The sequence below is a fragment of the Carcharhinus amblyrhynchos genome, chromosome 12 (assembly GCF_965287045.1).
Source record: "Carcharhinus amblyrhynchos chromosome 12, sCarAmb.v2.hapA, whole genome shotgun sequence".
Taxonomy (NCBI): domain Eukaryota; kingdom Metazoa; phylum Chordata; class Chondrichthyes; order Carcharhiniformes; family Carcharhinidae; genus Carcharhinus; species Carcharhinus amblyrhynchos.
This window is the reverse complement of record NC_137335.1, coordinates 28,806,054-28,828,446: the sequence shown is the minus strand read 5'-3', so window position 1 is coordinate 28,828,446 and position 22,393 is coordinate 28,806,054. Positions and strand designations below refer to the sequence as shown.

General features: G+C 40.7%; 1 protein-coding gene across 6 annotated transcripts in view; it reads left to right on the top strand.

Annotated features, from left to right (window-relative positions):
- The window catches only part of LOC145350878 (heterogeneous nuclear ribonucleoprotein Q-like), a 28,731-nt gene extending 6,851 nt beyond the window's left edge, over positions 1–21,880 (top strand). Inside the window, exons 4-12 of one of the 6 annotated variants that reach the window (XM_080200292.1) lie at positions 1,157–1,264; positions 3,606–3,719; positions 4,071–4,247; positions 4,331–4,466; positions 11,824–12,029; positions 13,068–13,217; positions 14,279–14,400; positions 16,632–16,995; positions 19,105–21,880. In XM_080200292.1, the coding sequence (XP_080056418.1) occupies positions 1,157–1,264; positions 3,606–3,719; positions 4,071–4,247; positions 4,331–4,466; positions 11,824–12,029; positions 13,068–13,217; positions 14,279–14,400; positions 16,632–16,995; positions 19,105–19,140 (1,413 nt within the window). In that variant the 3' untranslated portion in view covers positions 19,141–21,880. Of the gene's footprint in view, positions 1–1,156; positions 1,265–3,605; positions 3,720–4,070; positions 4,248–4,330; positions 4,467–11,823; positions 12,030–13,067; positions 13,218–14,278; positions 14,401–16,631; positions 17,771–19,101 lie in introns of those variants that run through there. The other 5 variants (XM_080200291.1, XM_080200289.1, XM_080200288.1 and 2 more) reach the window with 5 other exon arrangements.
- Positions 21,881–22,393: the final 513 nt, after the last annotated feature.

The following is a 22,393-nucleotide window of genomic DNA, read 5'->3' as shown; positions in this document are numbered from 1 at the left end:
TAGAATCATACAGAAAAGGCCCTTCAGCTCATCAAGTCTGCACTGACACGTGAGAAACACCTGACCTCCCAACTAATCCCATTTACCAACACTTAGCCCATATCTTGAATGTTTTGATATGTGAAGTGTTCATCCAGGTACCTTTTAAAGGATGCGAGACAAATTGCCTGTACTATCCTCCCAAGCAGTGCATTCCAGATCATCACCACTCTTTAGGTAAAAATGTTTTCTCCTCATGTTCCTTGTGAACCTCCTGCCCCTCACCTTGAACCTATGACCTCTTGTGACTGACCCTTCAACTGAGGGGAGCAGCTGCTCTGTATCTGTCCATGCCCATCATAATCATGTACACATCGATCAGGTCACTGCTTATGTTTTTCTAGCTCCCAAAGCAAACAACCCCAGCCAATCCAAATTCTCCTTGTAACTTAAATGTTCCATCTCCAGTAACATCCTGGTGAATCTCCTGCACCCCCTCTAGAGCAGTAACATCCGTTCCTATAATATGATGACCAGAACTGCACACTATTCTCGCTGTGGCTTCGCCAAAGTTCCATACAACTCCAAGGACAAATGTCCCATATGCCCTTTTCACCACTCTATTCACATGCCCTTCCGTCTTCAGAGATCTATGGGCAACATGCCAAAGTATTCAACAAACCATGGAACTCAACCGTTGTTACCGTATCATTGGACAAACATGAATAATTGCCGCAGAACCTCCTAGTGTCATGCCATTCATTGAATCCTTCCTTGTCAAATAAGTCCTTCCAAAGTGCATCATCTCACTTTTCATGGTTAAACCCTATCTTTTATAGTTTGATGCATGTTTAATATCAAGATCAAAAGGGTTGGACGTACTTTGGGCTAATGCATTATTACAATTAAATATTTTGTGTATCTCCTGCGAATCCCTTTGTTATATTGGTGCTAATTGTTGATGATATTTGTGCTGTGATATGGTTAACAAAGTTGAGTTTCATGTTCCATTGTTTGCTAAATACTTTGTCATGTGAGAAAAGTCTTTCTAATCCAGTAGAACTCAGCTGATTCCCTGAATGCTTTTATGGAAAAGAGGAACCTTGTCCACCGTGATCAGGGAGAAATAATTATTCCATTGAGACTTGTTACTTCTATGATATTTCTTTTTGTATAGAATAAAAGTGCCTTTCTATGTGGAGTAATGAAGACTTACAGGCAGAGGGAAAAGCAAGGATCTAAAGTGACAGATGCTAATAAAGGTCCAGATGAGACAAAAATTAAGGTGCAGTGCTTACATTAAAGTAATAAGCCTGGCTTGTTTTCTGACATTTTGTAGCAAATGTTTCTGCTTTGGTGCTTATTTCTTTAAATGAAAACTATTGCGAGCTTATTTTCCTTGCATGTTTAGGAAAAGCTGGTTCTAGCTGCTACGTAGACACTGACAGTTCTTCAGTAGCCAGAGTTGACCTTTTGAGTTACCTTCCATGTCATGTTTGCAGTGGATGCTGCTAGAAAGCGACTGAGGAAGGATTTTCCCTTATTTGTGGAATGTGGGTGCCGTTAGCTCCCACATTCATTGTCCATCATTAACTGCCCTTGAAGTACAACTGGGCTGAGTTTGTCACTATTTCTGGCAGATTCCTTGATAGATGCCAGGTGCTGTGTCCAGTTTGATTCCTTAGTTAAAGCGACTGGAAATCTGAAAGAAGTCATAGGACTTCAGAGAGCCGAAACATTAACTCTGTTTCTCTTACCACAGATACCAGACCTGAGTTTTTCCAGCACTAATTTTTTTTATTTTATCCTTTTATTTCATTTGTTAGTGACTTTCTGACAGTTTGACACAATGGAGTGGCTTGATGGCTGTTATTTAAATGCCAATAATGAAAAATAGGACAATTGAAAATAACTTTTTAAAAAATTCTTAAGTGAAATGAAGTTTTAAAACCAGACAAGTCATTAAATTGTGATCAAAATTGGTTTGATCGGTTTTTTAAACATCAAAAGCTGCTTGCAAATCCTTATTCTGCTTCAGGTTGCAGGCCTCTGCCCTCGGAATTATTAATAAATTGAGTACCCTCCTTTGTGGCTCTGGATCGTACAACTTAGTGTTATCTATGACAGATGTTTCTCAGGTCAAGTAAATTGATTTGCACTAGTAAATATTTCAAATTTTACCCCATGGCTTCCAACCTCAAAATGGACTGCTCTGGAAATCATCTTGAGTTTCCAAATTAATTAGTGAGATTCAGGAAGGTTAGCCTCTTTTTTTTAATAATTAATTTGACATTACAGCATAAAAGGAGGCCATTTGCCCATCAAGTCAGTATTGGCACTGTAAGAGCTCCCCTACACTTGCCCTGTAGGTCAATTTTTTTTTCTTTAGGTGTTTATCCAATGTCCTTTGACCCTTCAGAGCTCTAATTTTCCAAGCTCAAAATGTTAGCTTTATCCTATCTGCACAGATGCAATCAGACCAGCTGAGACTTTCAAGCATTTTCTGGTTTTGTTTGATTCCAGCATCTGCAGTAGTTTGCTTTTGCCTTCATGATATTGTATACCTCCTTCAAATTTATCCTCAATTTTCTTCTCTAGGAGAACAACCCAAGCTTCTTCAAACTATCCACGTAAAATCACTTATTTCTAGAACAATTCTTAATTCTTTCTGTACCCATCCTTTAGGAAGGACATGGTGCCCAAAATTGGACACTCTTGTTAGTTGAGGCCAAATATGAGACCAGTGTTTTATAACGGCTCGTTGTAACTCGCTTTCTCATATGCTCTATACCCCAGTTAATAAAGCGTAGGACCTTGTATACCTTTTTAACTATTTGTTTGTATTGTTCACACTACTCTGCAATAAATATCACTGCCAATCAAATCTCCATCAAATGGGACTTGGTTCTGTGGGCATTGCTTACTTCCTGTTGCTCCGTCTGCATGATCTAGGTGGCAAGTTTTCAGCAAGCTGCTTAAGGCTATGTTATAAGAAGTAGGGATAGGCCATTCGGCCCATCAAGCCTGCTCTGTTGTTCAGTAACATAGTGGTTGGTCTGATTATGATCTCAAGTCCACTTTCTTGCCTGTCCCTTATTATCCTTAATTGACTTGTAGATCAAAAATCTGTCTAACTTGGCTTTTAATAGGTCTACTGCTCTCTGTGGAAGAGAGTACCAAATGCTCACCACCGACTGAGATAAGAAATTCTTCCTCATCTCCATCTTAAATGGAAGATCTCTTATTTTTCAACTTCCCTTTTGTTTTAGATTTCCCCACAAGGGGGAAACATCCCCATAGCACCTACCCTGTCAAGTCCCCTCAGGGTCTTGTGTTTGAATAAGTTCACCTCTCATTCTGAACACCAATGAATATAAATCTGACCTGTTTGACCTTTACTCCTATGATAGTCGCTCAATCGCAGGAATCAGGCTAGTCAGCAGTCCACGTCAACGGAGAGCTTGAGCGTTGAAGAAATTGAATGCACATCTGTCTCGGATAAAAAATGGGCCCTTCTTTACTCAATAGGATTTGGCAGAGCTGCAATCCTTATGATTACCATATTTTTTCTAGTAAATTATACTTGTTGGTTTCACTTTGGTTAAACTTTACTTCTATTTTCTTAGGCCCTATTGGAAAGAACAGGATATACACTTGATGTCACTACAGGACAAAGGAAGTATGGTGGTCCTCCTCCACATACGATACATTCGGGTCCTCAACCTAATATTGGTACTGAGGTGAGTAACGATGGTTATGGACTGATGAATGCTACGTGGTTCTTGGAATCACCCCCCCCATTAATTCAAAAGAACAACAGTGTGTTGTGAGGTGAGTTAGGATAGCAAGGGGAGAGAGTTTATAATGTTGTGCTTAATTATAGGGGTGTTATGAGTGTTGAACTACGAGATTTGATTAATATGTCAACTTCTGAAAGTGATGGCTGGGTAATGGGATATTTTTAATATTAACCTAAAACAGAACGTGTTGTTGTTTTGTTGGTATGAAATAATCAGTTTTATCAGCTTTCTTTAAATCAATGAAAGCCAAGTTTTATATATATTTTATTAACGTCAGTCTAATTTTGTCAGATATTTGTAGGCAAAATACCAAGGGATCTCTTTGAAGATGAACTTGTCCCTTTGTTTGAAAAAGCTGGGCCAATATGGGATTTGCGTCTCATGATGGATCCTCTGACTGGCTTAAATCGAGGGTATGCTTTTGTCACCTTTTGCTCCAAAGAAGCAGCACAGGAAGCAGTCAAGTTGGTAAGATTTTGTGATCTATATGCACAGTATAATCATTCTCCTGATTATGATTCATGAACTAACTCTGTTATCAATTTTGTCAGTGTGATAACCATGAAATTCGGCCTGGTAAACACATTGGTGTTTGCATTTCTGTGGCGAATAACAGACTTTTCGTTGGATCCATTCCAAAAAGCAAGACAAAGGAACAGATTATGGAAGAATTTGGTAAAGTGACAGGTAAAGTTGCATCATTTCCCTCATCACATTCACTATTGATGCTCAGTCTATTCGACAAACACATGAATGGGGCAAAAACAGTTATCACTGCTTTACAGCATGGTCTAGCACAACTAGCTCCAACCATAGACCAGTTGACAGCACCTGGAGTACTGTTTGCAGTTTTGGTCCCCTTACCTTAGGATTGATGATATTGCCACAGAAGGTGTGCAATGAAGGTTCATCAAACTTGTTCCTGGGATGGTGAGACTGTCTTATGAACAGGGATTGGGGAAACTGGCTCTGCATTTTGAGTTTCAAAGAATGAGGTGATCACCTTAACCTGCAAAATGATTAAAGGGATAGATGGGGAGGGTGCAAGTAAGCTGTTTCCCTTGTTGATGAGTCTTGAACCAGGAGACAATTGAAGTAAGAGAAGCAGAATAAAACGATTTTCTTCTCATGTCACAGGTTTGTGAATCTTTGGTATTCTCTGTCCCAAGGACTGTGGAAACTCAGTTATTGAATACGTTTAAAGCAGGATGTGATGTGAATGGATGTGCCCTTCACAGTAAGTACTCCTGTCTGAGTACTGCTGGTGGGGACAGCTCACCTGGAGGAACCAGCAGTGGCCGTGTCTCTACAGCAGAGTCTGGCCCTGTAACTCCGAGGGCTAAGGAAATGAGGAGGAAGGCAGTATTAATTGGGGACTCTACAGTGAGAGGGTCGGACAGGTGATTTTGTGGAGGCAGACGGGAGTCTTGGATGGTGGTTTGCCTCCCTGGTGCCGGGTTCTGGGATGTCTCTGGTCGCATCTGAGAAATCCTGTGGTGGGAGGGAGAGGAGCCACAGGTAGTGGTACATATTGGTACCGCTGACATAGGTAAGAAGAGGGAAGGGGTCATGAAAAGAGAATATAGCGAGTTAGGTAGACAGTTGAGAAGGAGGAACATGAAGGTAATAATCTCGGGATTGCTGCCTGTGCCACGGGAAAGTGAGAGCAGGAATGGAACGAGGTGGAGGATGAATGCGTGGCTGAGGGACTGGAGCAGGGGGCATGGATTCAGGTTCTTGGATCATTGGGACCTCTTTTGGGGCAGGTGTGACCTGTACAAAAAAGGACGGGTGGCACTTGAATCCCAAGGGCATCGATATCCTGGTGGGAAGGCTAGCTAAGGCTACTGGGGAGACTTTAAACTGGAAAGGCTGAGTGGGAATCGAGATGAGGTGACTGGGAGCGAGGAGGTTAGCTTGCAAATAGAGAAGGGTTGTAGACAGTGTAAGAGGGAGGATAGACGGGTGCTGGAGAAGGGCGCGCTCAGACTGAAGGTTTGAGATGTGTCTATTTTAACGCCAGGAGTGTGGTGAATAAAGTGGATGAGCTTAGAGTGTGGATCGCTGCTTGGAAATGTGATGTGGTGGCCATTAGAGACTTGGATGTCTTGGACAGGGCTGGATACTTCAGGTGCTGGGTTTCAGGTGTTTCAGAAAGGACAGGGAGGGGGTTTGGGGTGGCGGCGGGGGGAGTTGCGTCACGGCTGTAGAGAATGTGGAGGGATTGTCTGTAGAGTCTCTGGGTAGAAGTTTGGAACAGGAAAGGGTCGATAACTTTGGGCGTTTTTTATAGGCCGCCCAATATGAACAGGGATATTGAGGAGCAGATAGGGAAACAGATCCTGGAGAGATGTAGTAATAACAGAGTTGTCATGATGGGACACTTTAATTTCCCAAACATCGATTGGAATATCCCTAAGGTAAGGGGTTTGGATGGGGAGGAGTTCGTTAGGTGTGTTAAGGAGGGTTTCCTGACACAGTATGTGGATAAGCCTACAAGAGGAGAAGCTGTACTTGATCTGGTACTGGCTAACGAACCTAGACAGGTGTCAGATCTCTGGGAGAGTATCTTGGGGATAGTGATCATAACTATCTCCTTTATGCTAGCATTAGAAAGAGATAGGATCAGGCAAGTTAGGAAAATGTTTATCTGGAGCAAGGGGAAATATGAAGCCATCAGGTAGAAAATTAGATGAAGGAAATTGGAAGAAGGTGTTCTCGGGTGGGAGGAGGGGGGGTGGGGAGTACCTAAGTAAGGTGGCAAATTTTCGAGGAATGTTTGTCTAGAGTTCTGCATGACAATATTCCGATGAGACAGGGAGATTTTGGTAGGTTGCGGGAACCTTGGTGCACGAAAGTTGTAATGAATCTAGTCAAAAAGAAAAGGAAAGCGTACAAAATATTCAGAGAGCTAGGAGATGTTAGGGATCTAGAGGAGTATACGGCTTGTAGGAAGGAACTTAAGAAGGAAATTAGGAGAGCCGGAAGGGATCACGAGAAGGCCTTGGCAGGTAAGATTAAGGAGAACCCTAAGGCGTTCTGCAAGTACGTGAAGAGTAGAAGGATGAGATGTGAAGGAATAGGAACTATGTTATTGCAGAAGGTCAGGGGACATGGAGTTGGGGGTAGGGTGTTAGCGTGGATAGAGGATTGGTTGTCAAATAGGCAGAGAGTGGGGGTCAATGGGTGCTATTCGGATTGGCGGTTGGTGACGAGTGGGGTGCCCCAGGGGTCGGTGCTGGGGCCTCAGCTATTTACCATTTATATAGATGATCTGGAGGAGGGAACTGAGTGCAGGGTGTCGAAATTTGCTGATGACACCAAGATTGGGGGAAAGGCAAATTGTGCGGAGGGTGTGGAGAGTCTGCAGAAGGATCTAGATAGGCTGGGCGAATGGGCCAGGAAATGGCAAATGGAATTTAATGTTGGCAAGTGTGAGGTGGTCCACTTTGGTAGGAAGAATGGTAGGAAGGACTATTACTTACGTGGCGAAAAACTGCAGCAGGCGACGGTGCAGAGGGACCTCGGGGTCCTTGTGCATGAGTCGCAAAAACCCAGCTTGCAGGTGCAGCAGGTAGTCAGGAAGGCGAATGGGATGCTGGCCTTCATAGCGAGGGGGATTGAATATAAAAGTGAGGTCTTGCTGCAGCTGTATAGGGCATTGGTGAGGCCGCAGCTGGAGTACTGTGTGCAGTTTTGGGCGCCGCACCTGCGCAAGGATATTTTGGCCCTGGAGGGAGTGCAGAGGAGGTTTACTAGGCTGATACCGGAGTTGAGGGGATTGAGCTATGAGGAGAGGCTGAATAAACTAGGCTTGTACTCGTTAGAGTTTAGAAGAATGAGGGGAGATCTCATTGAGACGTATAAGATGATGAATGGGATGGATAGGATAGAGGTGGAGAGACTCTTCCTGCTCAAAAAAGACAGTAGGACTAGGGGGCACAGCCTCAAGATAAAGGGGAGGCGGTTTAGAACGGAGTTGAGGAGGAACTTCTTCACTCAAAGGGTGGTGAATCTCTGGAATTCTCTGCCCGTTGAAGTGGTGGAGGCTGCCTCGCTAAATATTTTTAAGAAGCGGGTTGATGGGTTCTTGATAAGAGAGGGGATTAAGGGTTATGGGGAGAGGGCGGGAAAGTGGAACTGAGCCACGACAGATCAGCCATGATCTTATTGAATGGCGGGGCAGGCTCGAAGGGCTAGATGGCCTACTCCTGCTCCTATTTCTTATGTTCTTAAAATCTGAAGGTGGGAAAGTTTGTACAGAACTGGTAGAAATAGCAGCGGTGCTTAATGAATACTTTACCTCTATTCATGGTTGAAAAAGATCTGAATGGTTGTACTGCAGGCTTGCGGCGCACTGAAAAGATTGAGTATGTGGACATTAAGAAAGAGGATGTGTTGGAAATTTTGAATAGCAACAAGATAGATAAATCGCTGGGACCGGATGGGATGTACCCCAGGTTACTGTGGGAGGCCAGGGAAGAGGTTGCAGAACCTCTGGCGATGATCTTTGCGTCGTCGATGGAGACGGGAGAGGTTCCGGAGGATTGCGGATGTGGTTCCTATATTCAAGAAAGGGAATAGGGATAGGAAATTACCGACCAGTGAGTCTAACCTCAGTGGTTGGTAAGTTGATGGAGAAGATTCTGAGGGACAGGATTTATGAATATTTAGAGAAGTTTAGTATGCTCAGTAGCAGTCAGCATGGCTTTGTCAAAGGCAGATTCTGTCTTATGAGCCTGGTTGAGTTTGAAAATGTGAATAAATGCATTGACGAAGAGCGGTAGATGTGATTTATGTGGACTTCAAGGCATTCGATAAGGTCCCCCATGCATGACTTCTTGAGAAAGTGAGAGGGCATGGGATCCAAGGGGCTGTTGCCTTGTAGATGCAGAACTGGCTTGCCTGCAGAATAACTGATTTATTTGATAGTAAACTCACAGGCTTTCGGGGTTTCTCCCTTCGTCAGGTGAATGGAGAGTTCTGGCTTCAGACGGAGCATATAACAGCACAGACAGTTTACAGATTACTGATTAGAATGCGAGTCTTTACAACTAACCTGCTATTCAAGTCTTAAAGATGCCAACAACGTGAGTGGAAAGAGCATTAAGCACAGGTTAAAGTGATGTGTACCGTCTCCAGACAGTACAGTAAGTGAGGTTTTGCAAACTCAAGCAAGACATGGGGGTTACAGATTGTGCAACATCCAAGATCCCTGTTGAGACCGTCGTCATGTGTGCAGAACTTGACTATCAGTCTCTGCTCAGCGACCCTGAGCTGTCGTATGTCGTGAAGGCCGCTTTGGAGAACGCTTACCCGAAGGTCAGAGGCTGAATGCCTGTGACCGCTGAAGTGGGAACAGTCCTGCCTGGTGATTGTCGAATGATGTTCGTTCATCTGTTGTCGTAGTGTCTGCATGGTCTCCCCAATGTACCATGCTTTCATGCTGCGTATCAGGTAGACAACGTTGGCCGAGTTGCAAGAGTATGTACCATGTACCTGGTGGAAGGCAGAGTGGTTGTAGGTGGGTCTCTTTCTGCATGGAGGTCGGTCACCAGTGGAGTGCCCCAGGAATCTGTTCTGGGACCCTTGCTATTTATAATTTTCATAAATGACCTGGATGAGGAAGTGGAGGGATGGGTAGGTAAGTTTGCTGACGACATGGAGGTTGGTGGTGTTGTGGATAGTTTGGAGGGATGTCAGAAGTTGCAGCGTGACATAGATAGGATGCAAGGTTGGGCGGAGAGGTGGCAGATGGACTTCAACCTGGATAAATGTGTAGTGGTCCATTTTGGCAGGTTAAATGGGATGAAGGAATATAATATCAAGGATAATACTGTTAGCAGTGTAGAGAATCAGAAGGACCTTGGGGTCCGGGTCCATAGGACTCTTAAATCGGCCTCACAGGTAGAGGATGTGGTTAAGGAGTACTGGCCTCCATCAATTGAGGAATTGAGTTTAGGAGTCGGGAAATAATGTTGCAGCTTTATAAGACCCTAGTCAGACCTCTCTTGGAATACTGTGCTCAGTTCTGGTTGCCTCCTTACAGGAAGGATGTGGAAGCTATTGAAAGGATGCAACGGAGATTTACAGGGATGTTGCCTGGATTGGATTGGGTAGCATGCCTTATGAGGATAGGTTGAGGGAGCTCGGTTTTTTTCTCCTTAGAAAGACAAGGGATGAGAGGTGACCTGATAGAAGTGTATAAGATGTTGAGAGGTGTAGATTGGATAGATCCTCAGAGGCTTTTTCCCAGGGCTGGAATGGTTGCTATGAGAGGACACAAGTTTAAGGTGCTGGGAAGTAGGTACAGAGGAGCCATCAGGGGTAAGTTTTGCACTCCGGGTGGTGGGTGAGTGGAATCGACTGCCGTTGGTGGTGGTGGAGGCAAATTCGATGGGGTCTTTTAAGAGACTTCTAGATGAGTACATGGGACTTAATAGAATTGAGGGTTATAGGAAAGCCTAGTAGGTAGGGATATCATCGGCACAACTTGTGGGCCCCCCGTTTTTTGATGCTCGGTGGTACAATCAACTAGCTCATCATTCAGTTGGACAAGTGCAGGCCTGAAGCTCCCCCTATGCTACCTTCTGGATCCCCATATCTGCCTCACTCGTAGTCGTATCTTGCTATCCATGAGTATTGGCTAAATCTAATTATCACCCAAGATATGTGACTCTCTTCTAAAAAGAAATGTCCAACTTCCTTCCTTATCCATCATAGTGTCAGTAGGTCAGATTCCAGCTTACTGTTGCTATGCTTGAGCTGCAGACTGTTTATGCTTGCTGTGGATCACATTGCTATTTACCAACTGCAACATCTGACCTGTCCTGTTATCTGTTTTATATAATAAATTAGATTTTCAAGTCTTGGAATAAACTTTAGGAGGAATCTTTGAAAATATTGCATTTTGTGTTTTAGATCTGTACTGTAACTTAGTACACAGTCCTAATTTAACCCTGTTTATATTGTATATCAAACAGTGGCACCTTGCCCCACACCAACAAATTTCACACTTGTCAAATTTCCTTATGTGATCATCAAATCTATACTTCTGTGAAATTCCTGTGTACTGAAGTCCTTGTCTACATACATCTACAAACTCCAGGGACCTGGGCCACTGTCTGTGTGGAGTTTGCACATTCTCCTCGTGTCTGCGTGGGTTTCCTCCGGGTGCTCTGGTTTCCTCCCACAGTCCATAGGTGTGCGGGTTAGGTTGGCCGTGCTAAAAATTGCCTCTTAGTATTGTGAGATGCGTAGGTTAGAGGGTAAATATATAGGGATATGGGGGTAGGGTCTGGGTGGGATTATGGTGGGTGCAGACTCGATGGGCTGAATGGCCTCCTGCACTGTAGGATTTCTATGATTTCTGTATGTAATAGTGTAACCAGAATTTTGGCGTCTGCATTTTCTTTTACATGGTCATTTCCAGCCTTGACTTTGCCAAAGTCCGAGAAGCAAATACAACAACTTTGAGGCATTGTGGAAATTGCTTTCTGGTACTTGCTTTCTCGATTAAGATCTGCTAAACATATTGTACCATAGCTTTTTGAGGAAAACCTATTTTCGGTTGCTTTTCTCTTTCCCACTGATTCCTAAACCAGAATGAAAGATTATCTAGGTAGACCATTCCAAAAGCCTAGGAAGATCCACAGTTATTGCAGTCATCTGTCAGTTTGCCCACAGTGATAGTTTGGCTTACTAAATCATTGCATTTGTCAGTTAAGTGCAGCTTGAATATAGCATTTCTTACTGAAATACAAGGATTCAACAATCCACTCTATCCTATTCTCTTTTTCACTTCACTCGCATAGTCAAATAGTAGGAAAATTACTTCAAACGTTTCTCTATATGAGGAAGGGAAGGAAGTTTGTGACTTTGTGCTTCATGTTGGAAAACCTTTTTTCTACATTTAATAAACTTTTCATAGGTGCATGTACTTTACAGACAAAAGCTATTTTGCCAGAAATTTGTTAAATATAGTGAGCAAAGCCAGTGGAGATTTTTTAGTGATTGTTGTCTCCTAACTTATTTATTTTGACAGAGGGGCTCACGGATGTGATACTTTACCACCAGCCAGATGACAAGAAGAAGAATAGAGGTTTCTGTTTCTTAGAGTTTGAAGATCATAAATCTGCTGCCCAAGCCAGACGCAGGCTTATGAGTGGAAAAGTGAAGGTTTGGGGCAATGTTGTAACAGTGGAATGGGCAGATCCTATTGAGGATCCAGATCCAGAGGTCATGTCAAAGGTATTAATCCTTGAACATTTATAATAAAATGTGATGGAATAGGTATGTTACAAAATGTTAGGTCAGTGTCAAGTTTGGAAATTAACTTTTTCATTCTGGCTACAACATTGTTGGGTCAAAATCCTGGAACCCCCATAAACGTATTACACACAAATTGCAGCAGTTCAAAGGTGGTCCACCAGCATTTTCCAGAGCATAATTTGGGGTGGCCAATTAAAATGGTGACCTAACCAACAATGTCCAAACCCTGTGAGAATAAAAGGGAATTCTGTGGTTGCTTGCCAGCATCTCTAATGGTAGTCATTGAAGTCATAGTTATATAAGCTCTTCCTTGCCTGGAGTTCTCTTACATCCTAGGGACTTTGACATTGATAAGAAACTCAAGTGGACACACTACATAAATATCATGGCTATTGTAGCAGATCAGAGATTGACTGTACTGCAGCCAGTGTCTCGCACTTGACTCCCTAAAGCCCCCACCACCTGCAAGGTAGGTCAAGAGCATGGCTGAATACTCTTCACTTGCCTGGAAGGATGCAGCTCCAACAGTTAAGAAGCTGTTTATTAATCCAGGACAAAGCAGTATGCTTCATTAACACCTTTTCTACTATCTTAAACATAAATACCGCAGTCTGGATAGGGTATTACTAAAGGATGCATCGAAGCAGCTAGCTTGTTTGGAAGGACTGTCCAAATCACCAAATTCACAGGCAACTAATTCATCATAGATTACTATCATTCCTTCTAATTGCACACTATCCTGACTTGATGTGTTTTTCTGTTCCTCCTCCATCACTGGGTCAAAATCTGGCAAATTCTTTACCCAGCAGCATTGTGAATGTAGTTTTATGTTGTAAACCACAATGGTTCAAAAAGGCAATTTGCTGCCATCATTTCAAGGGCAGCTACGCTCTGCTGCACACTTTCTCAGTAAGCTGCGGATGGTAATTTCTAATTGCCTTAATATTGAGGCTGACATTAAGAAATTATTGCCATTAGTTGGGCTTAACATTTAAAGATATTTGCTCACTATTGCAGGTAAAGGTGCTGTTTGTTCGTAACCTGGCTAGTACGGTAACAGAAGAATTGCTAGAAAAGACCTTTAGCCAATTTGGCAAGTTGGAGCGGGTGAAGAAGTTGAAAGATTATGCTTTCATTCACTTTGATGAACGAGATGGTGCAGTAAAGGTAAAGGCTGCTGAAGCATTCTATTTTGAGATTCAGAAATGGTGTAGTATTACATATGAAACTTCAAATGAATAACTGTTTTCTGTTAGGAAGACTGCTGTGATCTGTGATGAAAGCTATTTTTCACCATCTTTCGGCTGATTAATAGTGAAGGATAATTAACTTACTGAGATCACTCAGCTTCTGTTACATGTAATGTACTCTTACAATAAATGGAATTGCTTTTCATAATTAGCTATTTCTGAGGTGTATGCTTTTGGCTAACTATGAAGTCAATCAATTAAGAATGGTCTTTCAATGCAGATCTCCATATTTTTCATTTGGGTGCCAGGATTTATTGGTTAACTAGTTATTAGTGTCACTTGTACACATGTTTACATAAGAAATAGGAGCAGGAGTAGGCCATCTAGCCCTTCGAGCCTGCCCCGCCATTCAATAAGATCATGGCTGATCTGTCGTGGCTCAGTTCCACATTCCCGCCCTCTCCCCATAACCCTTAATCCCCTCGCTTAACGAAAACCCATCAACCCGCGTCTTAAAAATATTTAGCGAGGCAGCCTCCACCACTTCAACGGGCAGAGAATTCCAGAGATTCACCACCCTTTGAGTGAAGAAGTTCCTCCTCAACTCCATTCTAAACCGCCCCCCTTTATCTTGAGGCTGTGCCCCCTAGTCCTACTGTCCTTTGAGCGGGAAGAGTCTCTCCACCCCTATCCTATCCATCCCATTCATCATCTTATATGTCTCAATGAGATCTCCTATGTTTATACCTATATATTTTGGTTAAATCCATTCTTTAGGCACTGATTTAATTTTGTAGGAAAATTTTAAGATGTGCATCTTAGTACTTTAACAATCAAACATGTTTAGCTTCAGGGTTAGTTGTTGGATGTTGCATCATTTGACTATTTGATAAGTCATTTGGCTTGCCTATTTAAAAAGCTTCTTTTGAAATTTAATTGAACTGGTAAAACAAAACCTTGTGTTATACTGGAGCTTCCTAGAGGTTAGACTTTCTAATGACTTTTAACTTGTGAATATTTATCTTGTTTATTTGGCAGGCTATGGATGAAATGAATGGGAAATATTTAGAAGGTGAAAATATTGAAATTGTTCTTGCAAAACCACCAGACAAGAAGAAGAAGGAGCGACAGGCTCAAAGGCAAGCTGCTAGGTCTCAGCCGTGAGTATATCTGACATTTCAGCTTTTAGTTTAAATCATTTTGCAATCTGGTAGTAAGATGTGACCAACAGCCCTTTCAAAAAAATTGTTCATTTAAAAATTGTGCTTGGAATCTGGGCAAAGCTCCAGCTGGGTAAGAATCTGTGGTGGTTGGTATTGTCACGTCAGGACAGGTGGTGAATGGCGGTCATTGATAGCACTTCCTTATTTAGCCATAATCAGTGTCTAATTACTTATCTTAATCATGTTGCAAGCGTATTACTTTTTTCCTGAATCGCTGCATTTCACTTGCTGAGTTTTCAAATTGGAAACAACTTGTTCATACTGTAATGATTTAAAAAAAGCAGCAGGTGGTACTAGCTTAGCTACAGCAAAGATTTCAACTTTGTAATTGGTATAAAAGTCAAGTATGTTATCATACCAATGAACATAGCATGGAAAGAAGATTGGTTAGTGAACAGGCAAAATGGATGCATGCTGGGACCATATATATTTGGTAATGACAAAAGTAGGGAAGTAAGATGTGAAGACGCAAGGAATCTGTGAAGGATATAGGTTCAGTGAGTGGGCAAAAAATTGGTTGATGGAGTATAAATAACATGGGCTAGTGTGAAATTGTCCACTTTGGTAGGAAGAATAGAATGTCAGCATAGTTACGTAGAGAAAGATCATAACTCTTGAGGTACAGCAGTGTTCTCGTGCATGAATCACAAAGGTAGTTGCAAAAAAGTGGAATTGAGGCCACCATCAGATCAGCTGTGATCTTATTGAATGGTGGGCTCAATGGGTTGAATGGTCTACAGTTCCTGGTTGGTATGTTTGTAGTGTACATTGAAACTACTACCTTTTGAATCCTTATTCTTTATCCTGAGTTTAACTAACCTAAATAACTTTTTAGAAGGAATGGTAATTAAGATTAGGTATATTTCTAGTTTAAGACACCCAGTACGGTTAGCAGGTAGGAAGTCAGGTGCTGAACTGTACTTCCTCACCTAACTGCAGAAGGGTAGACCTTAGTGCACTATTTCCTCCAGTTTCCTGCACCAGATCCAGTGACCTCTAAATGAAATTGCCATTTGACCCTTCAGCTCTTTGTGCCTGTTCTGCCATTCACTTGGGTAATGCATGATCCAAATTTCAATTTATTTTATCCAACTTTCCACCATGAGCTTGCATGCCTTTTGGGAATCATAGAATCCGTACAGTACAGAAGGAGGCCATTCAGTCTATTAAGCTTGCACAGACAACAATCCCACTCGAGTCCTCAGCTCATAATCCATTTACCCAGCGAATCCCTCTGACACTAAGGGTCAATTTAGCATGGTCAATCAACCTAATCTGCACATCTTTGGAGTGTGGCAGCGGGAACTGGAGTACCCAGAAGAAACCCACACAGACATGGGGAGAACATGCAAACTCCACACAGGTGGTAATCTGAGGCCAGAATTGAACCCAGGTCCCTGGCACTGAGGCAGCAGTGCTAACCACTGCTGCCCCAATATGCAAAATTGATGGGCAGGAAAATACCAGCTGATCCATCACGACTGCACTCTTCCCCTTAGTTATGTAATCTTATAGAAGTGGGGCAGGATGGAGGGGAGAGTATTATTCTGGTGAACTTATTGTACTGCCTTCTGACACACTTAAGACACAGTTGCAAGACAAAGTGCAGTGCCGAGGAGGGGTCTGTGCATGGCTCCAAATGTGACACAAGGATTACTTCTGTATTTTAACTTGGCTGAGATAAAGACTAGCACTTTTTGTTTCAGCACGCAAGTTTGTTTTTTGTTTTGCTCCTCACATCTCTTGGTCTTTTAAGGAAAGGTTATTTAATTGAGCTCCACCTGTCAGTTTTGCCCATTCACTTTGTTTGCCTTGTTATGCACCATTTTTCTCAACTGCATATCATTTTTAAACAGTTCTTGGATTGCAAAAATTGTTCTTGATGGGTTTTTTTCTTAGTATGTCATGTAGAAAAGTTTCTCCTGTATTTCTCATCAAAGCAGGGAGTGAAGAGTCAATAGTTCCTCAGAACAGAGCACCAAAAAGTCAATGTGCCATTCAAATATTCGGTCAAAAATTCCGGACCTACCAATTTGCTCGGCTTTTAGTTATTTTGAAAAGAAATATGCTTCAGGTGGTTGTGATCAACTAAAGTTTGCTCAATGATTTGGCTGAATTGATAAGCTTGTATTTTTAATGGTTCAAAATATTATCTTTTCTAATTCCAGATATGAGGATTATTATTACTACCCTCCTCCCCGCATGCCCCCTCCAACACGAGGCAGAGGACGTGGAGCCAGAGGAGGTTACAGCTACCCTTTAGATTACTATAGTTATGAAGATTATGATTATTATGGCTATGATTACCATGATTATCGTGGAGGATATGAAGACCCGTACTATGGCTATGATGATTATCAGATGACTACTAGAGGAAGAGGTGGCAGAAGTGGAAGAGGTGCCCCTCTTACCAGAGGTCGTGGAGTTCCCCAACCACGTGGAAGATCTGGATTCACACCGCGTGGTCAAATGGCAGGGAGAGGTGCTCGTGGTGCAAGAGGGGGTCCCCAGGCGCAGCAAAGAGGCCGCGGGGTACGTGGTGTGAGGGGTGGCCGCGGTGGAAATGTAGGAGGCAAACGAAAAGCTGATGGGTACAACCAGCCAGATTCGAAGCGGCGCCAGACCAATAATCAGAACTGGGGCTCCCAACCTATTGCTCAGCAACCGCTCCAAGGTGGTGATTATTCTGGTAACTATGGTTACAAATCTGAGAACAACCAGGAGTTTTATCAGGATACTTATGGGCAACAGTGGAAATAGACCATTAGGGGTTCAGTAAAATATGACTGATAGGTTGTCCGAACTGACTTCGAAATGCAGATTGGCCTTTAATCTGATTGGCTGCCGCTTGCTAATTGGTGACATCTGGCAAGAATCCCTGTTTGCAGATGTGTATATATATTTTTACAAAAAAAAAATCACTTGGACTTTACTGCATAGTCTGCAATGGTTCCACTTGACTGTGGGAAAGGCTTTCTTTTGTTTTTGAAATTCGGCTGTTTGGATAAAGGCATTCCATCTAGTTTAGCAGAGGATGGACATAATTCATCATGATTTTGCCAAAAAAAAAAGTTTTTAGCAATCTGGCTCATTAAACATAATCTAATATTTGGCTTTCATGTATGTATATTACTGGTAGTTCTGTTTCCGTGGCTTTTAAAGTTAAATGCATAATTTACAAAATTAGCTTGTTGCTTTTTTCCTGAATTTCTTGTATTGAAGTAACTGAAGAAGCTGTATGTTACTAACTTGCATTACCAGAAGTAGGCAAGTTGACCTAAATAAATTTGTTTGTTGTTGACTGATATTTCAAATTACTACCAGTTATTTGGTTTGGCTATTCCAGAAGTGACATTTTGTCAAGTTCATTCTTGTATTCTCTATCTACTGTCAATGTCTATTTCAATAAAATTTCAAAATTCTACCAAACCACTTGAATTTTAACAAAATTCCGTTTTGTTGCATAAATTTTCCTTTTGACAAATTTTTTCCAACCTTACAAAAACTTATCCAAATTCTCCAAAGAATTTATAATGAAAAACCTTGGTCAGAGTGGTTAAATTACTGAAAGAAAACCTAGGAATGTGTTAATGTCTGCACAATTTAGTTAATTATATGGATTGCTTATTTCATGCTATTTAAACTTGAGAACATTAGCTTTTTAAAAAATGCACTAGTGATACTCTCCAAAGGCAATGTCTTTACTCTGCAAGGTTTTCAATTTCCTTGCCGTGTAATTCAGAATGATTGACATGTAAATCAATGATGAACCGTTGAATTTTAGTTACTTCTGTCTCACTTGCTTCATTGCTGTTTAACCTGAACAGGTTTCCTTAACCTGAATCTAATATGCACTGCTTTGTGCCATTAAAAACCTTTGGGGGTGACACCAAATAGTATCTTAGAGCTAAATGGAGATGTTTTTGTGTTTTTTTTCTGCAACTAGAATTAGTACCATTTTTACTGGAAAAATAGTTACATCAGTAAATTATAAGTTTCTTCATAAGGATGTATTTATGAAGAAACTGCTCTAAAATGCATTTCTAAAAGTCAAATTAAAAATCAACTGCTCATAATTTTCAGCACTAAATGCTCAGTGTATGTTATTTGCTTAATCACTAAAGATGCTTTAGTTTGCATATTGAAATTTGTTTAACTGAGCTGCTCAATTGTGTTGTTACTAAAATACTTTGATTCTAAATTTAAAAAAAAGGAGTGTACCATTTCTTAGATCAATACTAAATGAAGTTCTGCAATCTCGAATTTTTGCACTTCGGAATTGCGAATAGAACTGCTCAATTGTTTTTGTTACTTTAAACTAAACTAACAATTACATTGAACTGATCTTTTGTAAATGAATTCTTTTGAACAACAAACATAATGATTGTTTTTTAAAAATCAGAACCCAATTAAGTTAAATGATACACTCCTTAGTTTTAAGTTACGCTCATTTAAGTATAATTGCTTGATTTGCCATATTAAATTTTGATCCTGAAATACAGGAATATTCAAGCAGTAATTTTTGTATTAATGGGAACAAGCATGTTTTGAAAACAGTACTTTGTATTAACCTCTCTTTTTCTAAAACTGGTTTAGTTTGGATCCTAATTTAATGGCTTCCTTTTGTTGCCTGGCTAGCAGGAAAACGAGGTCGAGGCCGGTCCTGACCTGTTTTGATGACGACTGACTTGCTATGTGGAGGTTACACTTGAAGCTGCTAATGGAGATGATGGTAAAATTCCAGACCATGATGCCAAACGGAGATCGGGAACAGCCAAGGAAATGAAGAGCTTCAGATTTAAACATATATGGACTATAATTTTTAAACTTTGTATAACAAAATGTACCTTTTTTGTAATGTACAGAGGTAGTGGTGGGTGATGACCTTGAAGTTTTGCCAAGAGATTTCATAATGTTCACACGATTCATACAAAGCTAAACTGCTTGGAAGACTTAAAACTGTGCACAATCACATTCAAGTTCAACTGATTGATCTATTAGCACTCATTGCTCATCACTACCTCACACAACAGTTCTGTAAATCATTATTCCTGAAGAGGAGAACTGCTTGCAGATGGAAGTGTAATCGCCAAAATTTCAGGTAGTCGAGCATTCCAGAAAAATGGTTCTTTTCTGAACCTGTCTTTTTTTTTTAAAAGGGGTTGGTTAACTACCTCAGTCGCCGAGGATTAAACTGCCCTGTGTGTACTGTAAATAGAGAACTGTAAGACAAGAGCAAAGCTTGTTTTGTTGTATTTGCCCATAAGAGACCTATTGTATTTTATTGCTAGTCTGGATTTTATTTCATTCAATCCCTCAAATTAGTTCTGTCTAAAGTGGGGTGTATAAAGTTATAGTGTCTCTAATTTTTACAAATGACCAGAAACAAGTCTTGCTTTTGTCTGTTAAACTGAAATTGCTGTCTTGCTTTTTCAGATATTATAGTTAGCCTTAGATTGTATGATAGTTGAAGGAGATGTTACTTTTGTAAGTACTGAAATGTTGGAAATTAAAAACTAAATTTGACTGCAAACCATACATTCTGAAATAAAGTACAATATCCCTTTTGATGGTTTTGTATAGGTTACCTACCACCAATGTATAAAATTGCATATTTTTGTGTTCTAATGAAGTTGATATGAATCACATTCTCAATCCAGTTTGTTTGGATTTGATGTAAACTCTGAACTAAACACACTTTGTTCAGAAGTTGCCCTGCTGAATCAGTGGCAAATTTCTGCCTTTGTAAATGTTTTTCATAATGTTCAATCTGCTTTTTTTTACCTAGAGATTTTTTGATTCATATTCATCGGTTCCTAAAGTAGTATAATGCCACCATATATCAACAGCAAGCACAAAGTCTTGCTGTTTATTTTCAATGACCAGGTGCAAGCTACAATTAAAAGTTGAAAATTGAATTGGAATGTTTTACAAGTGATGGAAGGTTATCTAGGGTTAAGTTTGGAGTGTTTGCTTTCAGCATATTAAAGGGATTCAACATCTTGGAAAAAAAATTTGAGGGTATTGCAGTGTAATGCTTTAGAAAGTGTTTGTTTTCCTTTTGGCCTCAAGTCACAAGCTTCTGGGTTAAATTTCAGTAAGAAATTTAATTTCGTAATTCCCATAGCACTACACTTGTAAATAATTTCCTTAACCCATTTATTTTTAACAAACCTGTAAAAGATTGTACCATATGATGTTTTATATTGGATGGCTGGGTTAACACCGTGCAAATGTTAAGGTAGTTGGGTGAGTACTGGGTAAAGTTAGGATTCGACTAAGGAATATGGGTTCTGAACACCTAAGGGGTACCCCAGCTTCCTGAATTGATTGCTTAATAATTGATACTTTATTTCTTAGTATCATCAATGGAATTTATCCACTGAGCAGCTGGACCACAAAAGGTTCCAGTTTAATCTGAGTTCTGATCTGAACTTGTTGCTTTCACTTGGTACAATTGCCCTTGTTATTTTCCCTGGTTAGGGATAATCAACGCTCCTGTTGTCATTTCAGCATTCTCTGCTGTAGGTACACTAAGTTCCAACAGTTAAAATGCATTTGCCGTTACCACTAGGTTGCATAGCTGCACACCAAGGGATTGACACTCTTGGGAGAAAGTTAATGCAGAATGTTGAAATAAAATCCTTACTGCTGGAAAACTTAATTATTGAGGCATCAGATTTTAATGTGAAAGACTATATTTGACATTAATTCAACAATGTCTAAAGATCAGCCTTTTATACTTGCATTTCATCCAGAACAATACTCTTGACAGTTCCATTCTGTTTTAAAATCCAATGCTGTATTCGCACGTTAGGCTGTTGCTATAATCATGTTACACTGTCACAGTGTATAAACAATGGACATTGTAGGTTTGATGCCAGTGACATTTTTACTGTGCACCTGCAAGGGTATTTCAGTACCTTGGATGATCACTTAAATGTGATTTTCTACCTTGAATATTTGATGGAGGTTCCTAGAAACTTAGTGTGGATCTGGCCTAAATGGATGAATGGGGAACATTGAATAAAAAAAATCTAGGTAAAAATTGAGCAATAGAAGACTCATACGAACATTTCTAAAATCTAAATCTCTTCTGTTGAAAAGGGATATTGTAGTTTTTGCTTCCAAAGTAGATGAAAGGTTAAAATCTGGATGCGACTCAATAAAACTTGAGAAAAAGTTGCTTGGTTTTCTGTATAGTCTGATTTCATTTTTAAACTACCTGATCAATCATTGCTTTTATCCACCCATGGAAACTGGAGATGTTACTCGTCCTTTAAGGACCTTGCTGCTAAACAGCAAGATTTCATTGGCATTGACCATCATTGTTTCATTCCTGCAGATAAACATTGTTTTATACTGTAAGCTGGAGGTGAGTGTAACTTATTTTTGTAATAAAGATTTTGATTTTTAACTACGTCTTTACAAATTGAGATTTTCTTTTGGTCATGGATGCATAGTTCCAGTGCTCAAAAGATGTACAATGCCTGAACATTAAACTGATTGTACTGGTTTGTAAAGCTTCAGTGAAACTGAGGTCCTCTGTAGGGAAACAAATGCAGTAGCAAATAGGTGACAGAATTATGTTGGTTTCTCATATCGTCCTTTGCTTTAGCAAGTTATTTTGAAATGCAAGATAAGGTTACATAGTCCTGACAGGACTGGTAGATAACTTTTTTTAATCCAAAAGTTGCCAGTCACTGAATTCTCAAGTGGCCTTGACAGGCTGTGGTTATAGATGTTTGATGTTCTCGCTAGATGTCCTGTGCATGTGTTTGAGATAATCAGTAATTAGGTTTTTATTTTTTCTTATCTGGAGATGCTGTGATTACCACTCTTTCCATTCAGAGATTAGGGGAGCACACCAGAAACTCGGATTAAACGTGGAAATTTACTTTTACATAACTGGATAATTAACTGGGCTGCT